Source organism: Crocodylus siamensis, chromosome 6, assembly GCF_052110815.1.
Source record: "Crocodylus siamensis isolate JL-2025a chromosome 6, ASM5211081v1, whole genome shotgun sequence".
NCBI lineage: Eukaryota > Metazoa > Chordata > Crocodylia > Crocodylidae > Crocodylus > Crocodylus siamensis.
Genome location: NC_143400.1, coordinates 23,411,381 through 23,434,044, shown reverse-complemented (window position 1 = coordinate 23,434,044; position 22,664 = coordinate 23,411,381). Strand labels below are relative to the sequence as shown.

General features: G+C 52.7%; 3 protein-coding genes across 3 annotated transcripts; all 3 read right to left on the bottom strand.

Annotated features, from left to right (window-relative positions):
• Window positions 1–1,469: 1,469 nt before the first annotated feature.
• Window positions 1,470–3,780, bottom strand: LOC149861685 (phospholipase A2 inhibitor and Ly6/PLAUR domain-containing protein-like). The gene is made up of 5 exons (XM_090052747.1): window positions 3,732–3,780; window positions 3,337–3,453; window positions 2,830–2,976; window positions 2,413–2,556; window positions 1,470–1,696 (listed from the first exon to the last, which is right to left on the bottom strand). The coding sequence occupies exons 1-5, from the start codon at window positions 3,778–3,780 to the stop codon at window positions 1,470–1,472; spliced, it is 684 nt and encodes a 227-aa protein (XP_089908873.1).
• A 3,599-nt stretch (window positions 3,781–7,379) lies between these two features.
• Window positions 7,380–9,693, bottom strand: LOC149861684 (phospholipase A2 inhibitor gamma subunit B-like). Its single transcript, XM_090055977.1, has 5 exons — window positions 9,645–9,693; window positions 9,243–9,365; window positions 8,736–8,882; window positions 8,319–8,462; window positions 7,380–7,606 (listed from the first exon to the last, which is right to left on the bottom strand). Exons 1-5 carry the CDS (start codon window positions 9,691–9,693, stop codon window positions 7,380–7,382), a joined length of 690 nt encoding a protein of 229 aa, XP_089912103.1.
• Window positions 9,694–18,446: 8,753 nt separating this feature from the next.
• On the bottom strand, window positions 18,447–21,778 carry LOC149861683 (phospholipase A2 inhibitor NAI-like). Its single transcript, XM_090053796.1, has 5 exons — window positions 21,724–21,778; window positions 21,337–21,456; window positions 20,811–20,957; window positions 18,903–19,043; window positions 18,447–18,727 (listed from the first exon to the last, which is right to left on the bottom strand). Exons 1-5 carry the CDS (start codon window positions 21,776–21,778, stop codon window positions 18,513–18,515), a joined length of 678 nt encoding a protein of 225 aa, XP_089909922.1. The 3' UTR covers window positions 18,447–18,512.
• Between the last annotated feature and the right edge of the window lie 886 nt (window positions 21,779–22,664).

Sequence of the window (22,664 nt, the reverse complement as noted above, 5' to 3'; positions counted from 1 at the left end):
GGGTGGAGACTCCCCGACTCTTGGAGAGCTGAGCCTGGGATCAAAGGCTCCCCAGTAGGAGTAGGGGTGATACAGGGTATACTTTGCACTGGGGAGGTATTGTGTTTTCTCTTGACTGTATTTTGTGTTCTCTGTAATAAATCAGGGGGTTGTATTCATCTTGCTTGCCAGGGAAGGGCCATTGGTTTTATTGTACACCTTAGTCTTTCATTTAGTGGTGGTCAGGGTGGGGACTTGAGCTGAGATGAAATATATTTAGCATCCCAAAATTGAACCCAGCCCTTGTTGCTGTTGATGGGTGCCCAGCAGAAGGGTTACATGTAGAAGGGAGGCCGCCCTTGTTTCGTTCTTCTCACCTGTCTGTCACGCCGGTTGCCCTGAGTTACAGTGTATGTGATCTGTCACCTACCCTCCACTGTACTGAGCCCTAGCATCATGACCTGGGGGCAGGGGCTTGAGTCCCGGTCAAGGTGTGCTGCTTTTCAAATTGGTTGGTCGGCCTCAAGCAACACCTGCCCCTGATTGGGTCGGGAAGGTGAGGTCAAGGGAACTATTTAAGGGGGAGGCTCTCCAGGAAGGGGCCATGTTGGGACTTCTACACAGCAAATTGAACCTCTGCAATCCTCACCCACTTCTGGGATGCTGACGTGAGTAAATTACCAGAAACCTAACTTGACAGGTAGCTTACAGTAATTTAGATGCATTTTAAATGTCCATCGGTCCAGTTCTGTTTGCTCTGGGTATTCTTTTGATGCTTCTCTGACTCGTACCCCTCCTCAAGCCTACCCCCTCTCTCCAATAAAGCTATCCACTATAACAAGCTTTGTGGTACATGTTTGAGAGGGAATGGGCATGTCTTCTTATTCCCTTGGCTCAGCTGAGTAAGGGAGGCTATTTTCTGTGCTTCAGGAAGCACCCCAAGATCTGGCCGAGGGTCAAGTGCCTTCAATGTCCACAAGGCCTGTGTAACGTGGGGGTCACAGGGCCTGTACGATGCCTAGACCCTGGGTGGTGGCAGCAGTTACCCCAGGCTTGCAGGTGTGCTCCAGGGAGGGGTCAGCCAGACATGAGGCACCCCAGGGGAGGCACTCGGAGCTTGGTAGGCGGCCAGGTGCAGCGAGGCGGGTGGCTCAGCGCAGGAGTGCCCCCTACTGGCCCGCCACAAGCGATGTCTCTCAGGGAGAGCCCCAAAGTCCCTTCCTGCAGCCTTCCTACTTAGGAGCTCCTCTCCCTGCCATCTACAGGCTCCGACTGACCCCTGCTGGAATCACTCCCCTTCCCCATTCTGCAAATATCATTTTCCCCAAATGTAATCAGGCAGCTCAAAAAGTCTCTTTCCACATTCCTTTTATTTCTTGGAATGAAACATCAGAGAAGCAAACCCGTGTGGAGCCCAAGGGCGCCAGGCCAGGGCAGGACAGTTGCAGAGCAGGGACTCAGGACTGCATTGCTATCCCACAGGCTGAGGCTCAGGCAAGGAGCATTGCTACGATGAGCCCACTGAAGGCTGGGAGCAAAAGCCTGGAGTGTCCCGGGGATGAGCTGGCCAATCCGAGGGCTCGACCGCACGTGTGCTGGGTGATGTTGAATTGAAATAGTTCAAAGACTTTTTGGCTGCCAACTCCAAGGGCATCTACAAGGGCACAGGCTGATGGAGTTGCACAGCTTATCACAGGGGTTGCAATATTTCCAGGACCTCAAGATGGGAAAGAGCAGAGGAATCAGGGTCAGGAGATCCACAGGCACTTCCATTTCTATGTCCAGCCCCTGCTATTTCCCCTCCCCCCCCCCCCCCCCCCGAGAACCATCCAAGACCACAGCCACCTGATTCTGCTCTGCTGCCCCAGCCCTGATGCCCCCATTTCCTTTTCCACTTCAACAAGGTTCAAGTGTCCTCTGGTAAAATCCATTGGGCCCCATCCAGAGCCAGCTAGATCCCCCCCTCAGCCCTCAATGCTCTTTGGAACAGGCTTGACACCGCATCACTATTCAGAGAGCCACTGAAAGTTTTCCAATGGTGCTAGCTCCAAGAACTGTGGCCCTGTAATCAAAGGGGGCACCGCCGAGGGGCACCAGTGTCTCGGGCTGTCTGCCGTGGCCTGCTAAGGAAACTTTCAACCATCATTGCCTTACTTCCATGACCAGGCAAAGGAAGATACAGATTTTCCCTCTGATTTGACTTTGAGTTCTTTCAAGAAGGGGCTGCTCTGAGCAGGCAGATGAATACACCCTGACAAAATGAAGGAAGGGAAAGACTGGTGGTCCCTTGGACTGGACAAAGCTTGGGGAAGAATCTGGTGGGGTCCCCAAGGGCAACAGGGATTTGACAGTCAGTTGTTTTGTTAGGGTCAGGAAAGGGAAGGGAGAGAGATGATCCTGCACCCCAGGGGAGGAAGAGGGACATGGAGTTACCAGAACTGTATGACCCAGTGACATTCAGGCATTGATTCTCCTCTCCAGTGCAAGCCAACACTGCAGCATTGCAACTATATGGACTCCCCAGTGCAGTACAGGTGGGGCAGTACAGCCCATTGGGAATGACGTTTTCTGCAGGCACTGCAAAGAACAGAGCAAGGGCTGTCAGCTTGTGGGAGCTTTGGGGCACCAGGGAACCCCAAATCTTGCCCTGATGCACATTAGTTGAGGGCACAAGTTAACCCTGAGCAGAATCCCACCCACCCTAGGGACCCAGTGAGACTCAATGAGCCACCCATGGCAGGGCTGGAGGACCAAACAGACCTTGAGTGATTTATGCTCCAGGATGGAGGTGGATCAAAAGCAGGAGGAAATAGAGCTGAGGAGCGGGGTGACAGTGACATGGTTACGTACACTGGGCAGAAGCAGTCTTGCAGGAATCCCCAGTGCAGCAAGTGAGGGCTATCCTTAGTTTTGCTCCAGAATTAAAGATGGCCAGACTCTGTCCACAGACACGGGAAGTCACGCAGCCCTTTATAGTCTGGATGTGCTTCAGTGAGCCTATAATGGAGAAGAAGGAGCTGAGCCCCTCTGACATGTCCACCCCAGAGCCCTGCTCTGAACACCCTCTCCCAGAGGGGAAATGGAGGCAGAAGCAGGAAGCTGGGACATACCTGAGGTCACAGAGACCCTGGCATAGCACCCAGGGGTCCAGGATTCCACCTCTGCTGCTCCCCCTATTCTGAGCCCCCAGCCCTGCTGCCCTCCACGGGTGGGGGCAGAACCCAGACATCTGGCCTCCCAGATCTCCCTACCCTTACCCCGACTCCACACTCCCTCCCCAGAGCTGGGAAAGGACACAAGGGTCCTGGGCTTTCAAACCTGGCTCTTATTCAACTGCTGCTTAAACACTGGACTCACCATAGCCTCCTGGTGTTTCTGTCAGTGCAAGGAAGCATGTGTCTTCTCCAGAGGCGCAGGTCTTCATTGTACCATTGCAGGTGTTGCCACTGCAAACCTCACACTGCAGGCAGGTCCCTGGAGAGGTAAAGACAAAATGCTCCATCAGGATCTGGCCCCTCCCTGACCCAGGGCTTGGACAGGAAGCCCAGGCCCAGCCCCACTCCCAGTCAGCTCCCAGTCCCTTCAGTCCCCAGACCCTGAACTGGGGTGAGCTAGCCATGCTGGGGATCTGGAGGACAAGCCAGAGCCACTGAGACCTCCTGGGGACTTCCAGGGGGCAATGATGCCAGCCTCAGCTCAGGCTTGGGCATTTCATACAGGGACAAGCTTGTCTAGGTAATGGTGCCTCTCACCTGCAACCAGGAGAGTAGAGAGGAAGAGGAGGATGATAGGAACCTTCATCACAGGAGCAAAAGGTGGCTCAGGGGAGGTCCTTTGATACAGCAGACACTCTTAATGCCAAATCCTGAACGAGATCAAGAGGATTGCACAGGGGGCCAGAGTCATCAAATCATACAACTGGAGAAGTGGGGCTGGAAGGCGACTCCAGACGTCACTTCTAACCCAACGCCCTGCCTGAGGCAGAATCAGCCCTGTCCAAACCATCCCAGACAAATCCACAATTTGACCTCTTAGCAAAATGACAGTCACCCTGACCCAGAACAAGAACCTTCCACAGGTCAAGCTGGGAGATCACAGCATCTAATGTCCTGCTGCTGCAAAAGGTTGTTCATATGCATCGAAGAGATCTCAGGCAACCAGTCACACCCCAATAGAGGAAAGGTAGCACCCTCCCAGTCCAGACAGATCTGATTAGGGGGAAAAATTCCTTCCTAACTCTAAATGTGGCATCAGTCTGACCCTGAACAGAGGAGCAAGACCATTGTGCCAGGATGCTCTGGCTTTTGTCTCAACAGGAGCACTGGTACAGTGCAGTTGCCATCCCCAGCCTGGGCTCTAGCCAACATCCAGTGCCTCTAAGTGAAGCTTAAAAACACCCTGACATGTAGCAGGAATGGAGGGGGAAGGGGGAGGGCAACCAGGAAAGCCCAGAAGCCAGGAAAAACCCCACAGTTGAACACTGTCATTGCAATGCCTAGATCTTCCCTGACTAGTGGCTGTCCATGGGGTGGGGAGCCAGGACTTGTAGTCTCCATCTCTGACTCTTCAGCTGAAGCAGAATCTACTGATTGGGAAGGAGGATCAAGAACCAGGACTCCTGGGTCCACTCCCCACTTGGGAGAGCCTAAGTAGATCATGCAAGCAGAGAAAAGCCACTTACCGAGTTGCACTCACCAGGGCTTTGCGGTGGGTCCCTGGAGCGCACAGGGAGAGAATCCCGCTCTGGAGAAGAGACCGGTGACTTTGCTCTCTGTCCTCTCTGACTCACCCAAGCGCCAGTCTGGCTTTCTCTTTCATTCTGAGGATGGGCTGTGTCAGGGACTCTGATAAGAGAGAAATTTGAATGGAAGACTCTCCTTGTCACGGCAACCACACGTTATGAGCTCCTGCCCCTGCGGGGAAGAGGCTGGGTTGGCTTCCAGGCATTAGGCAGGTGCACCTCACAAGAGATGTTTGCCCCTCCTGTCTGCTGAACCTGGAAAATGCCGTGGCTGTCATCTTGCCAATGGAAGCTGAAAGTAGCCAGCTGTCATTTAGTGTGGAAGAGGAGCAGGCCTACAACACAGAAAATAGAGGAGGACCCTGGAACATGACCATGTCTCAGAGGTGTGGCAGTGACCCACCTGGTGGCCACATGGCTTCTGACCCACTCATCTTCCCCGGGTGCCCTCACTTTTCTGTTCACCTCCCAGGCTCTGATGGCATTACTTCCCTGCTGAATGTAGCAAGCCCAAAATGTACAAGTCATTTTGTGCTATGAAGCGTGTTCTGGCTTCGTGCTGCTGTGTATCTTGTTTGTACCATATATTGTGCCTCCTCTAGGACTCTCATTGTGCCTTATCTCAAGATTTCTCAAAAGGACCTGTAAAACCAATTTAATGACTTTGGTCAGATCCAGGAGCACTGACCACCTTTAAATCGACTGGACTGCATTAGCAGTGTTTCAATGATGCTGCTTCTTGATTGGGCCCAATGATGAAGTCAGAAAAGTTATTTAAGGTTCAGTGCACCTGGGTTGGAGACTCCTCATTTTTTCCTCTGGGTCGCCTCTGTGGAGGGAAAGGGGAATGCTGGGATGCTTGCTGGAGCCCGAGCCCAAGTGGTACAGAGCATCAGGGTTTCGAGTCAAGTAGCCATGTGGGGTTTGGACTGGGAATACAAGGCAGGAGCTGGCGGCTCTCCCCCACAGCCACTCAGGCAAGAGCAAAGACTGATGCTCCACAGGAGCTCAGTGAAGGCACATAAATGAGAATCCAGGGCAGGAGCCGAGATTGACACTCCCCAGCAGATCAGTGCAGTCGCATCAATTCACCCAAGGGCCCTTCCCATCACAGGGAACCCAGCGTCCCCCAGCAGACAGCGACAGTGAGGGAGACAACGCATCCAAATTCCCAGCGACTGATCTCTTCTGGGTGGAGACTCCCCGACTCTTGGAGAGCTGAGCCTGGGATCAAAGGCTCCCCAGTAGGAGTAGGGGTGATACAGGGTATACTTTGCACTGGGGAGGTATTGTGTTTTCTCTTGACTGTATTTTGTGTTCTCTGTAATAAATCAGGGGGTTGTATTCATCTTGCTTGCCAGGGAAGGGCCATTGGTTTTATTGTACACCTTAGTCTTTCATTTAGTGGTGGTCAGGGTGGGGACTTGAGCTGAGATGAAATATATTTAGCATCCCAAAATTGAACCCAGCCCTTGTTGCTGTTGATGGGTGCCCAGCAGAAGGGTTACATGTAGAAGGGAGGCCGCCCTTGTTTCGTTCTTCTCACCTGTCTGTCACGCCGGTTGCCCTGAGTTACAGTGTATGTGATCTGTCACCTACCCTCCACTGTACTGAGCCCTAGCATCATGACCTGGGGGCAGGGGCTTGAGTCCCGGTCAAGGTGTGCTGCTTTTCAAATTGGTTGGTCGGCCTCAAGCAACACCTGCCCCTGATTGGGTCGGGAAGGTGAGGTCAAGGGAACTATTTAAGGGGGAGGCTCTCCAGGAAGGGGCCATGTTGGGACTTCTACACAGCAAATTGAACCTCTGCAATCCTCACCCACTTCTGGGATGCTGACGTGAGTAAATTACCAGAAACCTAACTTGACAGGTAGCTTACAGTAATTTAGATGCATTTTAAATGTCCATCGGTCCAGTTCTGTTTGCTCTGGGTATTCTTTTGATGCTTCTCTGACTCGTACCCCTCCTCAAGCCTACCCCCTCTCTCCAATAAAGCTATCCACTATAACAAGCTTTGTGGTACATGTTTGAGAGGGAATGGGCATGTCTTCTTATTCCCTTGGCTCAGCTGAGTAAGGGAGGCTATTTTCTGTGCTTCAGGAAGCACCCCAAGATCTGGCCGAGGGTCAAGTGCCTTCAATGTCCACAAGGCCTGTGTAACGTGGGGGTCACAGGGCCTGTACGATGCCTAGACCCTGGGTGGTGGCAGCAGTTACCCCAGGCTTGCAGGTGTGCTCCAGGGAGGGGTCAGCCAGACATGAGGCACCCCAGGGGAGGCACTCGGAGCTTGGTAGGCGGCCAGGTGCAGCGAGGCGGGTGGCTCAGCGCAGGAGTGCCCCCTACTGGCCCGCCACAAGCGATGTCTCTCAGGGAGAGCCCCAAAGTCCCTTCCTGCAGCCTTCCTACTTAGGAGCTCCTCTCCCTGCCATCTACAGGCTCCGACTGACCCCTGCTGGAATCACTCCCCTTCCCCATTCTGCAAATATCATTTTCCCCAAATGTAATCAGGCAGCTCAAAAAGTCTCTTTCCACATTCCTTTTATTTCTTGGAATGAAACATCAGAGAAGCAAACCCGTGTGGAGCCCAAGGGCACCAGGCCAGGGCAGGACAGTTGCAGAGCAGGGACTCAGGACTGCATTGCTATCCCACAGGCTGAGGCTCAGGCAAGGAGCATTGCTACGATGAGCCCACTGAAGGCTGGGAGCAAAAGCCTGGAGTGTCCCGGGGATGAGCTGGCCAATCCGAGGGCTCGACCGCACGTGTGCTGGGTGATGTTGAATTGAAATAGTTCAAAGACTTTTTGGCTGCCAGCTCCAAGGGCATCTACAAGGGCACAGGCTGATGGAGTTGCACAGCTTATCACAGGGGTTGCAATATTTCCAGGACCTCAAGATGGGAAAGAGCAGAGGAATCAGGGTCAGGAGATCCACAGGCACTTCCATTTCTATGTCCAGCCCCTGCTATTTCCCCTCCCCCCCCCCCCCCGAGAACCATCCAAGAGCACAGCCACCTGATTCTGCTCTGCTGCCCCAGCCCTGATGCCCCCATTTCCTTTTCCACTTCAACAAGGTTCAAGTGTCCTCTGGTAAAATCCATTGGGCCCCATCCAGAGCCAGCTAGATCCCCCCCTCAGCCCTCAATGCTCTTTGGAACAGGCTTGACACCGCATCACTATTCAGAGAGCCACTGAAAGTTTTCCAATGGTGCTAGCTCCAAGAACTGTGGCCCTGTAATCAAAGGGGGCACCGCCGAGGGGCACCAGTGTCTCGGGCTGTCTGCCGTGGCCTGCTAAGGAAACTTTCAACCATCATTGCCTTACTTCCATGACCAGGCAAAGGAAGATACAGATTTTCCCTCTGATTTGACTTTGAGTTCTTTCAAGAAGGGGCTGCTCTGAGCAGGCAGATGAATACACCCTGACAAAATGAAGGAAGGGAAAGACTGGTGGTCCCTTGGACTGGACAAAGCTTGGGGAAGAATCTGGTGGGGTCCCCAAGGGCAACAGGGATTTGACAGTCAGTTGTTTTGTTAGGGTCAGGAAAGGGAAGGGAGAGAGATGATCCTGCACCCCAGGGGAGGAAGAGGGACATGGAGTTACCAGAACTGTATGACCCAGTGACATTCAGGCATTGATTCTCCTCTCCAGTGCAAGCCAACACTGCAGCATTGCAACTATATGGACTCCCCAGTGCAGTACAGGTGGGGCAGTACAGCCCATTGGGAATGACGTTTTCTGCAGGCACTGCAAAGAACAGAGCAAGGGCTGTCAGCTTGTGGGAGCTTTGGGGCACCAGGGAACCCCAAATCTTGCCCTGATGCACATTAGTTGAGGGCACAAGTTAACCCTGAGCAGAATCCCACCCACCCTAGGGACCCAGTGAGACTCAATGAGCCACCCATGGCAGGGCTGGAGGACCAAACAGACCTTGAGTGATTTATGCTCCAGGATGGAGGTGGATCAAAAGCAGGAGGAAATAGAGCTGAGGAGCGGGGTGACAGTGACATGGTTACGTACACTGGGCAGAAGCAGTCTTGCAGGAATCCCCAGTGCAGCAAGTGAGGGCTATCCTTAGTTTTGCTCCAGAATTAAAGATGGCCAGACTCTGTCCACAGACACGGGAAGTCACGCAGCCCTTTATAGTCTGGATGTGCTTCAGTGAGCCTATAATGGAGAAGAAGGAGCTGAGCCCCTCTGACATGTCCACCCCAGAGCCCTGCTCTGAACACCCTCTCCCAGGGGGGAAATGGAGGCAGAAGCAGGAAGCTGGGACATACCTGAGGTCACAGAGACCCTGGCATAGCACCCAGGGGTCCAGGATTCCACCTCTGCTGCTCCCCCTATTCTGAGCCCCCAGCCCCGCTGCCCTCCACGGGTGGGGGCAGAACCCAGACATCTGGCCTCCCAGATCTCCCTACCCTTACCCCGACTCCACACTCCCTCCCCAGAGCTGGGAAAGGACACAAGGGTCCTGGGCTTTCAAACCTGGCTCTTATTCAACTGCTGCTTAAACACTGGACTCACCATAGCCTCCTGGTGTTTCTGTCAGTGCAAGGAAGCATGTGTCTTCTCCAGAGGCGCAGGTCTTCATTGTACCATTGCAGGTGTTGCCTGGACTACTGCAAACCTCACAATCCAGGCAGGTCCCTGGAGAAAAGAGAAAAAGCTATATCAGGATCTGGCCCCTCCCTGACCCAGGGCTTGTACATGAAGACCTAGACCTAGCCCCGCTACCTAGTCACCTTCCAGTCCCACTGTAGCCCCTTGACCGTGAACTGAGAGGAGTCCATGCAGGACATCTCAGAGGCACTGAGGTATGCTGGGCACTTGGCCCCTGGGACTTAAATGGGGCAATTACCCCAGCTCCAGCTCACCCTTGGGCTTTTCATATAGGGACAAGCTTCTGCAGGGAATGGTGCCCCTCACCTGCAACCAGGAGGGCAGAGAGGAAGAGGAGGATGGCGGGAGTCTTCATCCTAGGAGCCAAAGGTGGCTGGACACTGGGGATGGTCTTCAGTACAGTAAAACTCTCTGACTGTTGAATCCTGAAAAAGATCAAAAGGATTGCATGGGAGGCAGGGATCATCAAACCAGAGAATTGAAGAAGTGGGGCAGAGGGGACCTCTGGAAGTGACTTCTAGCCCAACCGCTTGCCTGTGGCAGGATCAGCCCTATGCAAACCATCCCAGACAAATCCACTGTCTGACTTCTTAGCAAAACCAGTCACCCCTGACCCAGAACCTTCCATAGGTAAAGGTCAGACAGGACACTACAGCAGCTAATGTCCTGATGCTGTAGAAGGTTGTTGATATACACTGAGGAGGTCCCCGGAGAAGGGCCATGCCCTTCCAACTATAGAGGAAGGTAACACGCCTCTCCCCCCATCTTTACCAATTCTGACCGGGGGAGGGGGAAATGGACAGGCTCAGGAAATGGGCAGATGAGAACCTGATGGTGTTTAACATTGAAAAATGCAAGGTCCTCCACCTTGGGAGGAAAAACCTGCAGCATCCTTAAAGGCTCGGCAGTGCTACGCTGGCTAGCACTACGGATGAGAGGTACTTGGGGGTCATCATTGACCACAAGATGAACATGAGCCTGCAGTGTGATGCTGCGGCTAGTAAAGTGACCAAAACGCTGGCGTGCATCCATAGATGCTTCTCGAGCAAATCCCGGGACGTCATTCTCCCCTTGTACTCAAGCTTGGTGAGGCCGCAGCTGGAGTACTGCGTCCAGTTTTGGGCTCTGCAATTCAAAAAGGATGTTGAGAAGCTTGAGAGAGTGCAGAGGAGAGCCACGCGCATGATCAGAGGTCAGGAAAACAGACCTTACAACAACAGGTGGAGAGTCATGGGGCTCTTTGGCCTGGAAAAGCGCAGGCTCAGGGGTGATCTGATGGCCACCTATAAGTTTATCAGGGGTGACCACCAGTTTCTGAGGGAACATTTGTTCACCAGAATGCCTCAAGGGATGATGAGGTCAAACGGTCATAAACTACTACAAAACCGTTTCAGGCTGGACATAAGGAAGAATTTCTTTACTGTCCGAGCCCCCAAGGTCTGGAACAGTCTGCCATCGGAGGTGATTCAAGCACCTACATTGAACACTTTCAAGAGCAAATTGAATGCTTATCTTACTGGGATCCTATGATCCTGCCCTTTGGGCAGGGGGCTGGACTCAATGATCTTCCGAGGTCCCTTCCAGCCCTAATGTCTATGAAATCTATGAAATTCCTTCCTGACCCCAAATGTGGAATCAGTGTGATTCTGAGTGGAAGGGCAAGACCTTCTAGTCAAGACTCTTTGGGATTGGTCCCAACAGAAGCATTGGCACAGTCAAGTTACCACCACCAGCTTAGGCTGCAGCCAACACCCAATGCCTTTGGGAGAGGCTTAACCCTCCCCACCCCCGAGACATGAAGCAAAAAGTGTATGTGGGGGGGGGGGGTGCAACCAGAAAGGTGCAGAAGCCTGGGAGATATGCACAGTGGAACATAGGCATCACTGTGCCTAGATCATCCCCAGCCAGGAACTGTCCATGGGGCTAGGAGCCAGGACAACTTGTTTCCATCTCTGGAATCAGTAGATCCCACTTCAGTGGAAGTAGGATCCACTGATTGGGAAGGAGCTTCCATTACCAGGACACCTGGGTCCACTCCCCACTCAGGAGACCCTAATTAGATGATGAGAAGACCAGAGAGAAGCCACTCACCAAGTTGTGCTGACCAGAGCTTTGAGGTGGGCTCCTGGAGTGCAGATGGAGAGGATCCTGATCTGGAGAAGAGAGAGGTGACCTGTCTCTCTGTCCTCCTTGACTCCTCTGAGTGCTCTTGCCTTTTGAGAAAGGGCTGGGTCAAGGCTTCTGATGTCAGAGAGTCACTTGAGTGGAAGGATCTCCTTTTGATGGAAACCAAACTTTCAGGTTTCCTTTGCCTGCAAACAATGGGTGGGGTTGTCTCCCAGGCATAAGGCACATACACCCCAGCAGGTACAATATTTGCTTAGTTTTGCATCAGTGCGGGCAATACCATGGTTCTTATTTGCTTGCCATCAAAACCTAAACCAAGCTAGCTTTCATTAGTGTGGGATAGGAATGGATGCACAACACTGTTACCATGGTAAACAAATAAGGAGAGAAATAATGAAGTGTAAAACCCCTGCAGTTGATGCCGGTTGACAAACATGCTTCCTGACCACAAATTTGGCATGAATTTGACCTTAAGAGGAAGAGCAAAACCCTCCAGGCTGTGGGTTTGCTATGTCTCTGCAGCACCCCCAGTTTAAGAGCTGGGAACAAAGTCTCACAAATCCAGAGGAAAGAAAAAAAGGACCCAGGAGATTATCACATGGAGAGAGGGTTACATCTTTCACCTAACAAGCAGTATGGTTGTCTGGTCTAGCACCCTCTTCTGGCTCACACTTCCAGGAAGCCACAGCTCCAGGGACATCTCAATGCCACCATCCTTAAAGAATCAACCTCTCCAGACACAACAGCCTGATGTATCCAGTGCAGGGTTTTCTTAACCTAGGCTCTTAGGAAAGGGTTTCAAGGGACCTAGGTAACCCTCCCCTATGTAAAGGGGGCAGTCTGGTATTCCATACTAGATGGGAGAGCTAGTTCTGAAAGCATTTTGGGAACAGGTATTTTCTCCCTTCATTATGTGTTATTATTATTCTCTCTACTGGGCAGCAGGCTAAAGTGTGGGCAGCAGAGGCCCTGTGGGCTGCTCTTTAAAAAAAGCACAGGGGGGCTTGGGATCCAGTAACTTCAGGGCCAAACATGAGAACCAAGCCCCATCCCAGAGCTGGGAGAAAACCCTGAAGTCTTGGCTCCTAATCCCTATTGCTCCATCCAGCCAAAACTACCCCCCAAGCTGAACTGGAGATGAAAACAGAGAGTCCTGGCTTCCACCCTGCCTTCACTCTACCAGAGCTACTCCCAGGGACGGTGAGATCCCAGGCCTCCCCTGCTCCAACCACCAGAAGTCAATGGTCTCCCAGAGCTGGGAGAGAACCCAGGCATCTTAGTTACCAGACCCTGGTTTTCTAACATGCCATACCCCACCCTTGTACTTAGAGTAACATAGCTCAGAAATCTCAGCCATATGTGTGCGTAATAGTTGTATTTCTATTGTGTCCACCTGACATTCATATTTATCACTTGTGTTGGCCTTTGGCCAATAAAAACCAGGCACACCCAGGTGTTGCCAATGGACCAATGTCCCTGAGGCATCCCTGTGAAGCCAGCATACTTCCTCATATACATGACTTTTAGGAGTCTTCTGAGCAAATTCATGAAATTTGAGCTAATGGCCAACTGTATCTTGCCACACCCCTTCAAGGCCCTGCATTGTGAGGGTCCTACTCACAACTGGATGGACAAAGGGGTCCCCTGTGGTGTCAGATACTGCACAATGGAGACCCTGGGGCCTGATTTTCCAGGCACTGCGGAGACTCCACCCAAGCCACAATGAAGGCTTTGGATTCCTCCCTGCCTATGTCACATCCAAAATTTCCTCAGTATTTCCTTCCCTGTTTCCACCAGCTCTTCTTCCTTGGAGAGGTCCATGGTGGACTGACTCTTCAGTATCACAGAAACATGCCTATGCCACCCAAGTGCCCAAAACAGGTGTAGGGTCCTATGGGAGTAGCCCATGCCTCAGCTATCTGTACCTCAGGTGGCCTCTGAAGCAGGCCTTAGACCCTCAGAAGCTTCCTCCAGGAACTCAGTACAACTTCAGGACACCACTGTCTTGTCCCTTTCTCCACCACAAATCTCAGAGGATAGCCATCGCTCTGTTTCAGGCTGAAATCCAGGTCTCCTTCTCCTACATGGGGCTCTGGCATTGGAAGAAGGGCTAGGACTCAGTGGTGATGGATCTAAAAGAAAATACTTCTTGTGGACTGTGAGATGCACGCACCCCCTGAGGTTCTCCAGAACTCTGGAGCTCCAAATCCCACCACTACAGGGCACCAAAATCTCCCTTTTTTCTCCAGAGTCATCTGCTGGAATCAGTTTTCCCAGCATAAAAGCCCCTTCGCTTTCCCCTCAAGGCCAAAAGCAAAGCAGAGGTTTCAGAAGCAAAATCTATGCATTTCCTTTTCTTGCAATAAAGAGATAATAAATATTGTGTCCAGTTTGGGTCCCCCACTACAGAAAGGATGCGGACACAATGGAGAGAGTCCAGCGGAGGACAACAAAAATGGTTTGGGGGCTGAGCCACATGACTTGTGAGGAGAGGCTGAGGGAAGTGAGCTCAGTGGCAATGTATGGGGTTGCATAGGGGTGTACATGCACCCCTAGGAGTGCTGGTGCACCCTCTGACAGCCAGCACTCCCTGCTTAGGTGATGGGGCAGGGGGTGGCAGGCGGAAGCACCGGTACCCCCCCATGAGCACTGGTCAGGGAGTGGGGGCACCAAGAGATGCACCACTGGCACTTTAGGGTGCCTAGCTCATGCCTCCAGTCAGCCACAGGGGACCACCCCCCAGTCACTGACCCCTGACTCATAGATTCATAGATTTATAGATGTAGGGTTAGAAGGGACCTAAGTAGATCTTCAAATCTGACCCCTACCCTGGGCAGGAGAGAATACTGGGCTCATATGACCCCAGCTAGGTAATTATCAAGCCTCCTCTTAAAGCCCCCCAGGGTAGGAGCCAGCACCACTTCCCTTGGAAGTTGGTTCCAGACCCTAGCTGCCCTGACCATGAAGTAGCGCCTCCTGATATCTAGTCTAAACCTACCCTCTGCCAGCTTGTGACCGTTATTCCTTGTTTCTTCCAGAGGTGCTCAGGTGAACGGGGTCTCTCCCATTCCCTACTGGTCCCCCCGGTAAGTTTACAGGTGTCCACCAGGTCCCCTCTCAGTCTTCTCTTGTGAAAGCTGAACAGGTTCAGGTCCCATCGCCTCTCCTTATAGGGCCTGCCCTGCTGCCCACTGATCACGCGAGTGGCCTCCTCTGCACCCTCTCGATGCTGTCCACATCCCTCCTGAAGTGCGGCGCCCAGAGGTGGACACAGTACCTTAACTGTGGCCTGACCAGTGTCACGTAGAGGGGGAGGATCACCTCCTTGGCCCTGCTTGAGGTGCATCTGTGGATGCATGACAAGGTGTAGTTACCCCTGCTGACCACATCCTCACATTGGCATGTTCATTTTGTAATTGACAATGACTCCAAGATCTCTTTCTACCACTGGGCTTTTCAGAAGGGAGTCCCCAGCCTATAGGTGTGCTGCTGGTTCTTCCTCCCTAGGCGCAGCACCCTGCACTTGTCATTTTTTAAGACCATCCTATTCTCATTTGCCCACCCCTGTAACCTGTCCAGGTCCAGCTGTATCTTGTCCCTCTCTTCTAGCATGCCCACCTCACCCCAAATCTTGGTATCGTCAGCGAATTTAAACAGGGTACTTTTCACCCCCTCGTCCAAGTTGCTAATAAAGAAATTGAACAGCGCAGGCCCCAGGATGGAGCCCTGGGGGACCCCACTGCCCACATCCCTCCAGGTCGAATATGACCCATCCACCACCGCTCTCTGGGTGCAGCCCCCTAGCCAATCTGCAATCCATCTGACTGTGTAAGCATCAATGCCACAGTCACCTAGCTTTTTAATGAGAATGGGGTGGGAGACAGCGCCAAAGGCCTTCCTGAAGTCAAGGAAGACTACATCCACTGCAACACCTGCATCCAATTATTTGTGACCTGATCATAGAAGGCAATCAGGTTGGTCTGACAGGACCTGTCCCAGTGAACCCATGATGGTTGCCCCTAAGCATCATCCCCCCTACCGGTCCTTCCCAGATGCGCTTCTGGATGATCTTCTCAAACAGCTTCCCCAGGATTGAAGACTAACGGGCTTATAGTTGCCCGGGTCCTCCCTCCTTCCTTTTTAGAAAATGGGGACCATGTTGGCCTTCTTCCAGTTGTTTGGCACCTGGCCAGAGCACCACAAGTGCTCGTAAAGCCATTCCAGGGGCCCCCCGATAACCCCTCCCAATTCCCTCAGCACCCTGGGGTGGAGAGTGTATGGACCTGCTGATTTGAACACATCCATCCCCTCCAGAGGTTCCCTAACTCAGTCCTCCCTCATCCTAGGCATGGCAGAGTCTCTCCTGAGTCCATCCTGAACCTCGGTGGGGGAGTCCCAGTCCCTGCACAAAAAAATGCAGGCAATGAAATTGTTAAAAAGGTCTGCCTTTTCCTCTGGTGCTACCACCAGATTGCCAAGTGTATTCTGCAGGGGCCCCACATTACCCGGTGCCTTCTTCATACTCCCTAAGGAAACACACCCAGCCCTGGCTCCTGGCCAGTGACTCCTCCTCTCTATTTCTGAGAAATGGTCATGTTGGCCTGTTGCTTTTGGTTTCGTGTCCCAGAACTGTGTGAAACCTAGGATTGACTTTTGCTCCCTGGCAGCTCCTCCAGCTGCAGCAGCCATGGGGAACCGCCAGTCTGGATCCACAGTCTCAGTGACTTCTTCATACTCCTTATTTATTTAAAAAAGGACTTTTTGTTGTCCTTGATCCTTGATGCTAGCCCTAGCTCCGTATCTGCCTTAGCTTTCCTAACAGCCCCCCTACAGACCTGAGCAGTGGAGGTATACTCATCTTTGATAGCCCCTCCCTTGCACTCAGTGTACACCTCCTTTTTGGCAATCAGGCATTCCCAAATGCCCTTGGTGAGCCAGGGGGGCTTTTGAGCACTCTTGCCCTGCTTGCTCCTTGTTGGGACTGTCACCCCTTTGGCTCTGAGTATCATCTCCTTAAGGAACGACCAGTCATCTTGGACACCCAGTTCCTCTACCCTCCAGTGCCTCTCCCACTAATCTCCTCAACTCATTGAAGTTGGCCGTCTTGAAGTCAAGGGCTACTGCCTTGCTGCAGGCCCTTGACACCCTGCACTGGATGGTGAATGCCAGCAGGTGACGATCACTATCACCCAGGTGGTCGAGGACCTGGAGTCCCCTCACCAGGTCATCACCTGTAGCCAGGACCAGGTCCAGGAGGGCATTCCCCCTGGTGGGACTGTGGACCTCCCGGGTTAGATGGAGGTCCTGTGTCTCAGTAAGGAACCCCCGTGAGCAGTTTGACCTGGCTGATTGCTCCTCGCAGCAGAAGTCCGGGTACTTTAGATCACACATGATGAGTACATCCCTTGCCATAAGTGCCTCCACAAGCTGGCCCGAGAATTTGTGGTCCAGCTCTTCCCCTTGGTTGGGTGGTCTGTAGTAGACCCCCATTATTAAGTCCCTTTCCCCTCAACCCCCCTGTATCCTGACCCAGAGCACTTCAGCCTGCCCCTCCTCTGACCCCATCCTATCAGTTGAGGACATGTATTGCTCTTTGACATAGAGCGCCACACGGGCCTTTCCTCCCCGCTCTATCCCCCTGTACAGTCTGTTGCCCCTAATGTTAGCCACCCAGTCGTGGGATGAATCCCACCAGGTTTCTGTGAGCCCTGCTATGTCTGGGTTTGTACAAGCTATCCGGAGGGCGGGTTCCTCCTGCTTATTCCCCATGCTACGAGCATTAGTGTAGGGGCATTTGAGGCCTTGTATTGGTGCATGCACCACCCTCCGATTCTTAGGACTCAGGAGGCACAAGTTGCTCATGACTGGGCTTATTGAGTCTGGAGAAGAGAAGACTGAGGGGGGATTGCATAGCAACCTTCAACTCCCTGCAGTGTGGTTGGACCACAGTGAGGCTGGAGCTGAACTGTTCTCACTGGGGCAGATGACAGAATGAGAAGCAATCGCCTCCAGTTGCAGCAAGGGAAGTTAAGATTGGATATTAGGAAAAGCTCTCTCACTAGGAGGGCAGTGAAAGGGTACCTAGGGAGATGGTGGAATCTTCATCCTTGCAAGTTTTAAAGGTCTGGCTTGACAAAGCCCTGGCTGGGATGATCTAGCTGGGGCTGGTCCTGCTTTGAGCATGAGGTTGGACTAGATGTGACTCCTGAGGGCCATTCAACCCTCATTGCCTCTTATTCTATTAAATAAATGCAGTGGGTTGAGGCCAAAAAAACTGGGCAGGGGCTGGCTGCAGTGGGGAGATTTGGGGCTGTGGCACTGGTGTGGGGGAAGGGGCTCAGAACAGGATCTTCACCAGAAGATACCTCCTTATCCAGCAAGGCTGGGCACAGTCCCCACCCCCACTAAAATGCCATGAGAATTGCAAAGACTCTCCCTACAAATCCCTTCTCCCCTGTCAATCTATTTAGGCTGTCTTCTCCTCAGGGAGACCCTGATTGAGAGAAAGGCTTTTAATTCCTAGAGAGAAAGGCCCTCCCTGTGCCCCACCCTCTGATGTCTGCGCCAAGAGGCATAAGAGTTTGTTCTGGACCTAGCATCACAGCAGCCTCCTCTGAGGCAGGATCTCGGTCCTGTCTCCTCATCCATCCAAAATTTTCCCGTTCCGATAGTCCATGATCAACCATTTTTGGATGCCAATCCCAAACCTCCTCCTGCAGGGGGCACTGCCAGGGAGATACCCGCTATGGCTGGAACCCATAAGAGGTTCCTCGTGCTGGTGCTGCCAACTAGGACTGCTAGGAGGCTCCAGGCATCTCAGGATCTCCTCAAGGGCCCCCCCTGTTGGAATCCTCTTCCCCCTCCTGCAAATACCACCCCCAAAATGCAAATAGAGACAAGGCAGCTCAGAAAGTCTCTTTCCTCATTCCTTTTATTTCCAGGAATGCAACATCATGGAAGCAAATCTGTGTGGAGGCGGAGGGCACCAGGGCAGGGAGGTTGCAGAGCAGGGACTGAGGACTCTGTTGCCATCTCATGGACTGAGGCTCAGGCAAGGAGCCTTGCTAGAATCAACCCAATGAAGACTGGGAGAAGAAGCCCGGTGTGCCCTGGAGCTGAGCTTTGCAATCTGAGGGCTTGTGTGCACGTGTGTTGGACCATGCCGAAACCAAGTTTTTCCAAGATTTTTTTGTTGATGTCTTCAGTGTTGCAGGCTGATGGCGTTGCACAGCCGGTGATGGAGTTTTGGACCTTGGTGAGACCTCAGGACAGGAAAAGAGAGGGTTCAGCATCAGGAGATCCACAGACACTTCCATAACTGTATCCAGTCACTGCCACTCCCCTCCTCTAAGACCCTCCATGACCCCAGCAGCCTGACTCCTAAGAAACCCCCAGCCCTGCTGTACCCCAGGAGGAGAAAGAAGGACATGGAGTTACCAAAATTCAATGTCTCTGTGAAGTTCAAGCACTGAAACTCCTCTTCAGTGCAAGCCAACCATGCATTATTGCAATAATTTGATTCCACCTTTGGTGTACAGGGGCAGTACAGCCCATTGGGGATGAAGCTATCTTCAGGCACTGCAATGAACAGAATGAGGGCACTCAGCTCATGGGACTTTCCCAGTGAGGCCCATGGGGCAGGCTGGGGGCTGGGCAGCTGGGTTTGTGGAGTGAAGAGATGCTGAGGGCCATGTGGAAGCCCCAATTCTTATCCGGCTGGGGGCACAATCAGTGGGAAACCAACCACCTCCAAGTAGAATACCACCCACCCCAGGGACCCAAGGAGACTCAATGGGGACTGAAGGGTCCAAGCAATGAGGTACTGGAACAGGCGAAGACCCCAGGTGTAGCCATGATGCCCCCTGGGGGTCTGTGTCCTCAGTCCTTTAAGCACTCTCCCCTTCTCACCTGCTACACTTTGATGTAGGTAAGTACTTAGAAAAGGGAGACTGCCCTCGGGATCCCTGAGCAAGGTCTCATCCCCTCCTGATCTGTGGTCTAATTACTCTGCAACTTTAGGACTTATTGCATGCCTCCAACCGTCCCTTATACCACACCCATGCCTTGCAGCTGTCACTGCACAATCACTCCCTTGCTGGGGCTGTGGTCCTTCTGGATGCAAGCCTCCAGCCCTGGTGCAACTATCTGAAGGTGGGGTTGAAAGAGGATGGAGCTGGACTGTTCTCAGCAGTGGCAGATGATAAGGAGCAACAGTCTCCAGTTGCAGCAAGGAAAGTTTAGGTTGGATATCAGGAAGAATTTTCTCATGAGGAGGATATTAAAGTACTGGAACAGGCTACCCAGAGAGATATCGTTGGAGGTTTTCAAAACCCAGCTAGTCAAAGCCTTGGCTGGGATGATCTAGTTGGGGATGGCCCTGCTTTGAGCAGGGGGTTGGATGAGATGTGACCTCCTGAGGTCCCTTCCAATCCTAACTTACTATGATTCTATCAGGCTACAACTCCCCTCTTAGGCTGTCTCAAGGATTCAGCCTGTTCCTCATGCTGGAGCCTACAGTGACCAAAACCAAAGCCCCTAGAAAAGCTCAAAATGCCAGGGTATCTATACAAAACACAGTGAGTTAGCCCACAATGCACCCCTTTGGTGCCCTGCCATTACCTCCTCACAGTTCCCTTTCTTCCACGCCCAAACCACCGGTATAAACCACAAGGCAATCAGGAAACCCTGGATGTAATGAAACTCTCCCCACACTGGGTTTCAACATAACTGAAGCTGCTGGGCTAGACCACCAAGCTCCATACCCATACTGGGCATCACTGCTCTGCAAGCTGTGGGCATCTTGGTTGCAGAGCTCAAGGCATCTCGTATCAGCCAGGTGGTCTCCTTCAGCCTTCCAGCTCCAGAGTCCTTACCTCTTCAGCTTGCAGAGCCAAACTGCTCTCAGGCCCTGACTTTATGTCTCTCCTAAGCCTTGCACATCTGGTCATGTGACTTGGAAGATGCTTGCAGTAGTCCCCCTCCTGTCCCTGGTGACCCTCCTGCCCTATGAGGCCTTAGCTTATCAGCCTTTTACAATTGGACTGCTTCCTTGTCTTCTGTGATGCAGTTAAATGCTCTGTCTCCCCTCCCTATGGGGGTTATCCTCCCAGTGTGGACATCTATGTGGACCCACCCGTCTTTCTGCTTGCTGGCAGCCTGCTCATTAGCAACTAGCAATCCCCCCACCCCATCCAGCTCAGTCAGCTCTACTTTCCTCTTAAAGTAACAGGAACCACCTGGCTTCCTGTGACAGGCTCCAAGTGTCTTCTCCTCTAGGATGGAGGTGGACTCATGGCAGGAGGAAATGGAATTGAGGGCCAGGGGAGCAGGGACACGAATACCTACATTGTGGGAAGGTGGTCCTGCAGGAGTCCCCAGTGCAGCAGATGAAGGCTACCTTATATTTCACTTCAGAATGAAAGATAGCTGGACTCCATCCACAGACACGGGAGGTCACGCAGCCCCTGACAGCCTGGATGGACTTCTGTTGGCCTATAATGGAGAAGACAGGAAATTAGCCCCTCTGGCATTTCCACCTGAGCCCTGCTCTGAACAGGGAAGGTCCCTTCCACATCCTCTCCTGGACGGGAAACAAAGGGAGAAGCAAGAAGTTTGGATGTACCTGAGGTCACACAGACCCCAGAGTAGTACCGAGGGGTTCAGGATTCCACCTCTCCTGCTTCTCCTAACTCTGAGCCCCCGGTCTCCACTGCCCTCCAAAAGAGGGGAGAGAACCCAGACATCTGGGGTCCCAGCTCTCCCTGCTTGAACCCCCAGGCTCCACTCCATTCTCAAAGCTGGGAGAGAACCCAGGGGACCTGGGCTCTCAAACCTGGCTCTTATTCAAATGCCATTTAAACATCAGACTCACCATTGGTAGATGATTCTATCAGAGCATGGAAGCAGGTATTTTCTCCAGTATTGCACTCCTGCATTGAGCCACTGCAGTTCATGCCTAGACCTAAGCAAACCTCACACTGCAGGCAGGTCCCTGGAGAGGGGAAGAGAAAAAGCTCCATCAGGATCAGGTCCCTTCCTGACTCCAAGCTTGGACTGGAAGCCCCAGACCTAGCCCTACTCCCCTGTCACCTCCCAGTCCCTTGACTCTGAACTAAAAGGAATCCCTGCAGGACAGCTCAGAGCCACTGAGAGCTGCTGGGGACTTGGCCTCCTTGACTTCAGTGGGGCAATGAAGCCCCAACTCAGCACTGGGCATTTCATACAGAGACAAGTTGCACTAGGGAACGGTGCCCCTCACCTGCAGCCAGGAGAGCAGAGAGGAGAAGGAGGAGGTAGACAACAGTGGCCTTCATCACAGAAGCCAAGGGTGGCCTGGTGCTCTGGTGGCGGCGTGATCTTTGATACAGCAAAACACTCTGACCAGTGAATCCTGGAAGGACATCAAGAGGATCACACAGGGATCTGGTATCACACAAGCTACATCTTTCCTGGGATCAGGCCCCTGAAAGTGGTCTACAGCTGTGATACAACACACATTCATTCTATTAAAAATGACCGATCACACTAACAATTAACCCTCGTTCAATCAGCTATTAGATGAAGGTGCTTTGGGGCACAGTGCCTCAAGGAACTTTTGTTCAGGTTCCCTGCGAGGGTTCACTTCAAGTGATAGTTCCCATATCCCATGTGCCTTTGTAGGGCTGTCACAGAGAGGAAAATGTTTCCTTCCTGTACAGTGGGGGAAGGTATTCCTGCTGGTGTTTTGGAGGGAAAGCCATCCTGGGCCCATGAGGTGAGGGGGTTCAGTCCCCCCTTCCCAATTTCCATCCCCCCAGCTCTGGCTGTCCCAGAAACTGTGTGCTCTGCTGTCAAGAAGCTTGGATGGGGGGGTAGGGTAACAGAGCCTCCTACCTCACGTGTCCCCCAGATACCCCAGATAGGGTGGGGGCTTACAAGGGGTTGGGAAGTCCACCCATCTGAGCATTTTGACAGGGGCAGCACATAGCTGCCAGCTCAGCTGGAGCTGGGGTGGGGTGAAGGTGTGCCTGGGGAGTGGGGAGGTCCAACAGGGTCTAGAACCCCACCCAACAGTTGAATGTCTGTGGTGGTACTCTAACTTGTGGCACTTTGTATAAAGCAACATGAGTTAGAGTCCGCCACTGACAGGCTGGCCAAAGACACATGTATCATCACAGCTGTCCCCCATGAGATTCCCCAGGAAAGGCTATGCTATAAAGC

Bases quoted from the DNA above. Each gene is read 5' to 3' on its own strand.
- LOC149861685 (XM_090052747.1), bottom strand. From the start codon at position 3,780: ATGAAGGTTCCTATCATCCTCCTCTTCCTCTCTACTCTCCTGGTTGCA. The intron at 3,454-3,731 runs GTGAGAGGCACC...TTACCTCTCCAG, and splicing joins CTCTACTCTCCTGGTTGCAG to GGACCTGCCTGCAGTGTGAG. The intron at 2,557-2,829 runs GTACGTAACCAT...TGTTCTTTGCAG, and splicing joins CAAGACTGCTTCTGCCCAGT to TGCCTGCAGAAAACGTCATT.
- LOC149861684 (XM_090055977.1), bottom strand. From the start codon at position 9,693: ATGAAGACTCCCGCCATCCTCCTCTTCCTCTCTGCCCTCCTGGTTGCA. The intron at 8,463-8,735 runs GTACGTAACCAT...TGTTCTTTGCAG, and splicing joins CAAGACTGCTTCTGCCCAGT to TGCCTGCAGAAAACGTCATT. The intron at 7,607-8,318 runs GTAACTCCATGT...TCCCATCTTGAG, and splicing joins CACTGGGTCATACAGTTCTG to GTCCTGGAAATATTGCAACC.
- LOC149861683 (XM_090053796.1), bottom strand. From the start codon at position 21,778: ATGAAGGCCACTGTTGTCTACCTCCTCCTTCTCCTCTCTGCTCTCCTG. The intron at 21,457-21,723 runs GTGAGGGGCACC...TCCCCTCTCCAG, and splicing joins CTCTGCTCTCCTGGCTGCAG to GGACCTGCCTGCAGTGTGAG. The intron at 18,728-18,902 runs GTAACTCCATGT...TCCTGTCCTGAG, and splicing joins CACAGAGACATTGAATTTTG to GTCTCACCAAGGTCCAAAAC.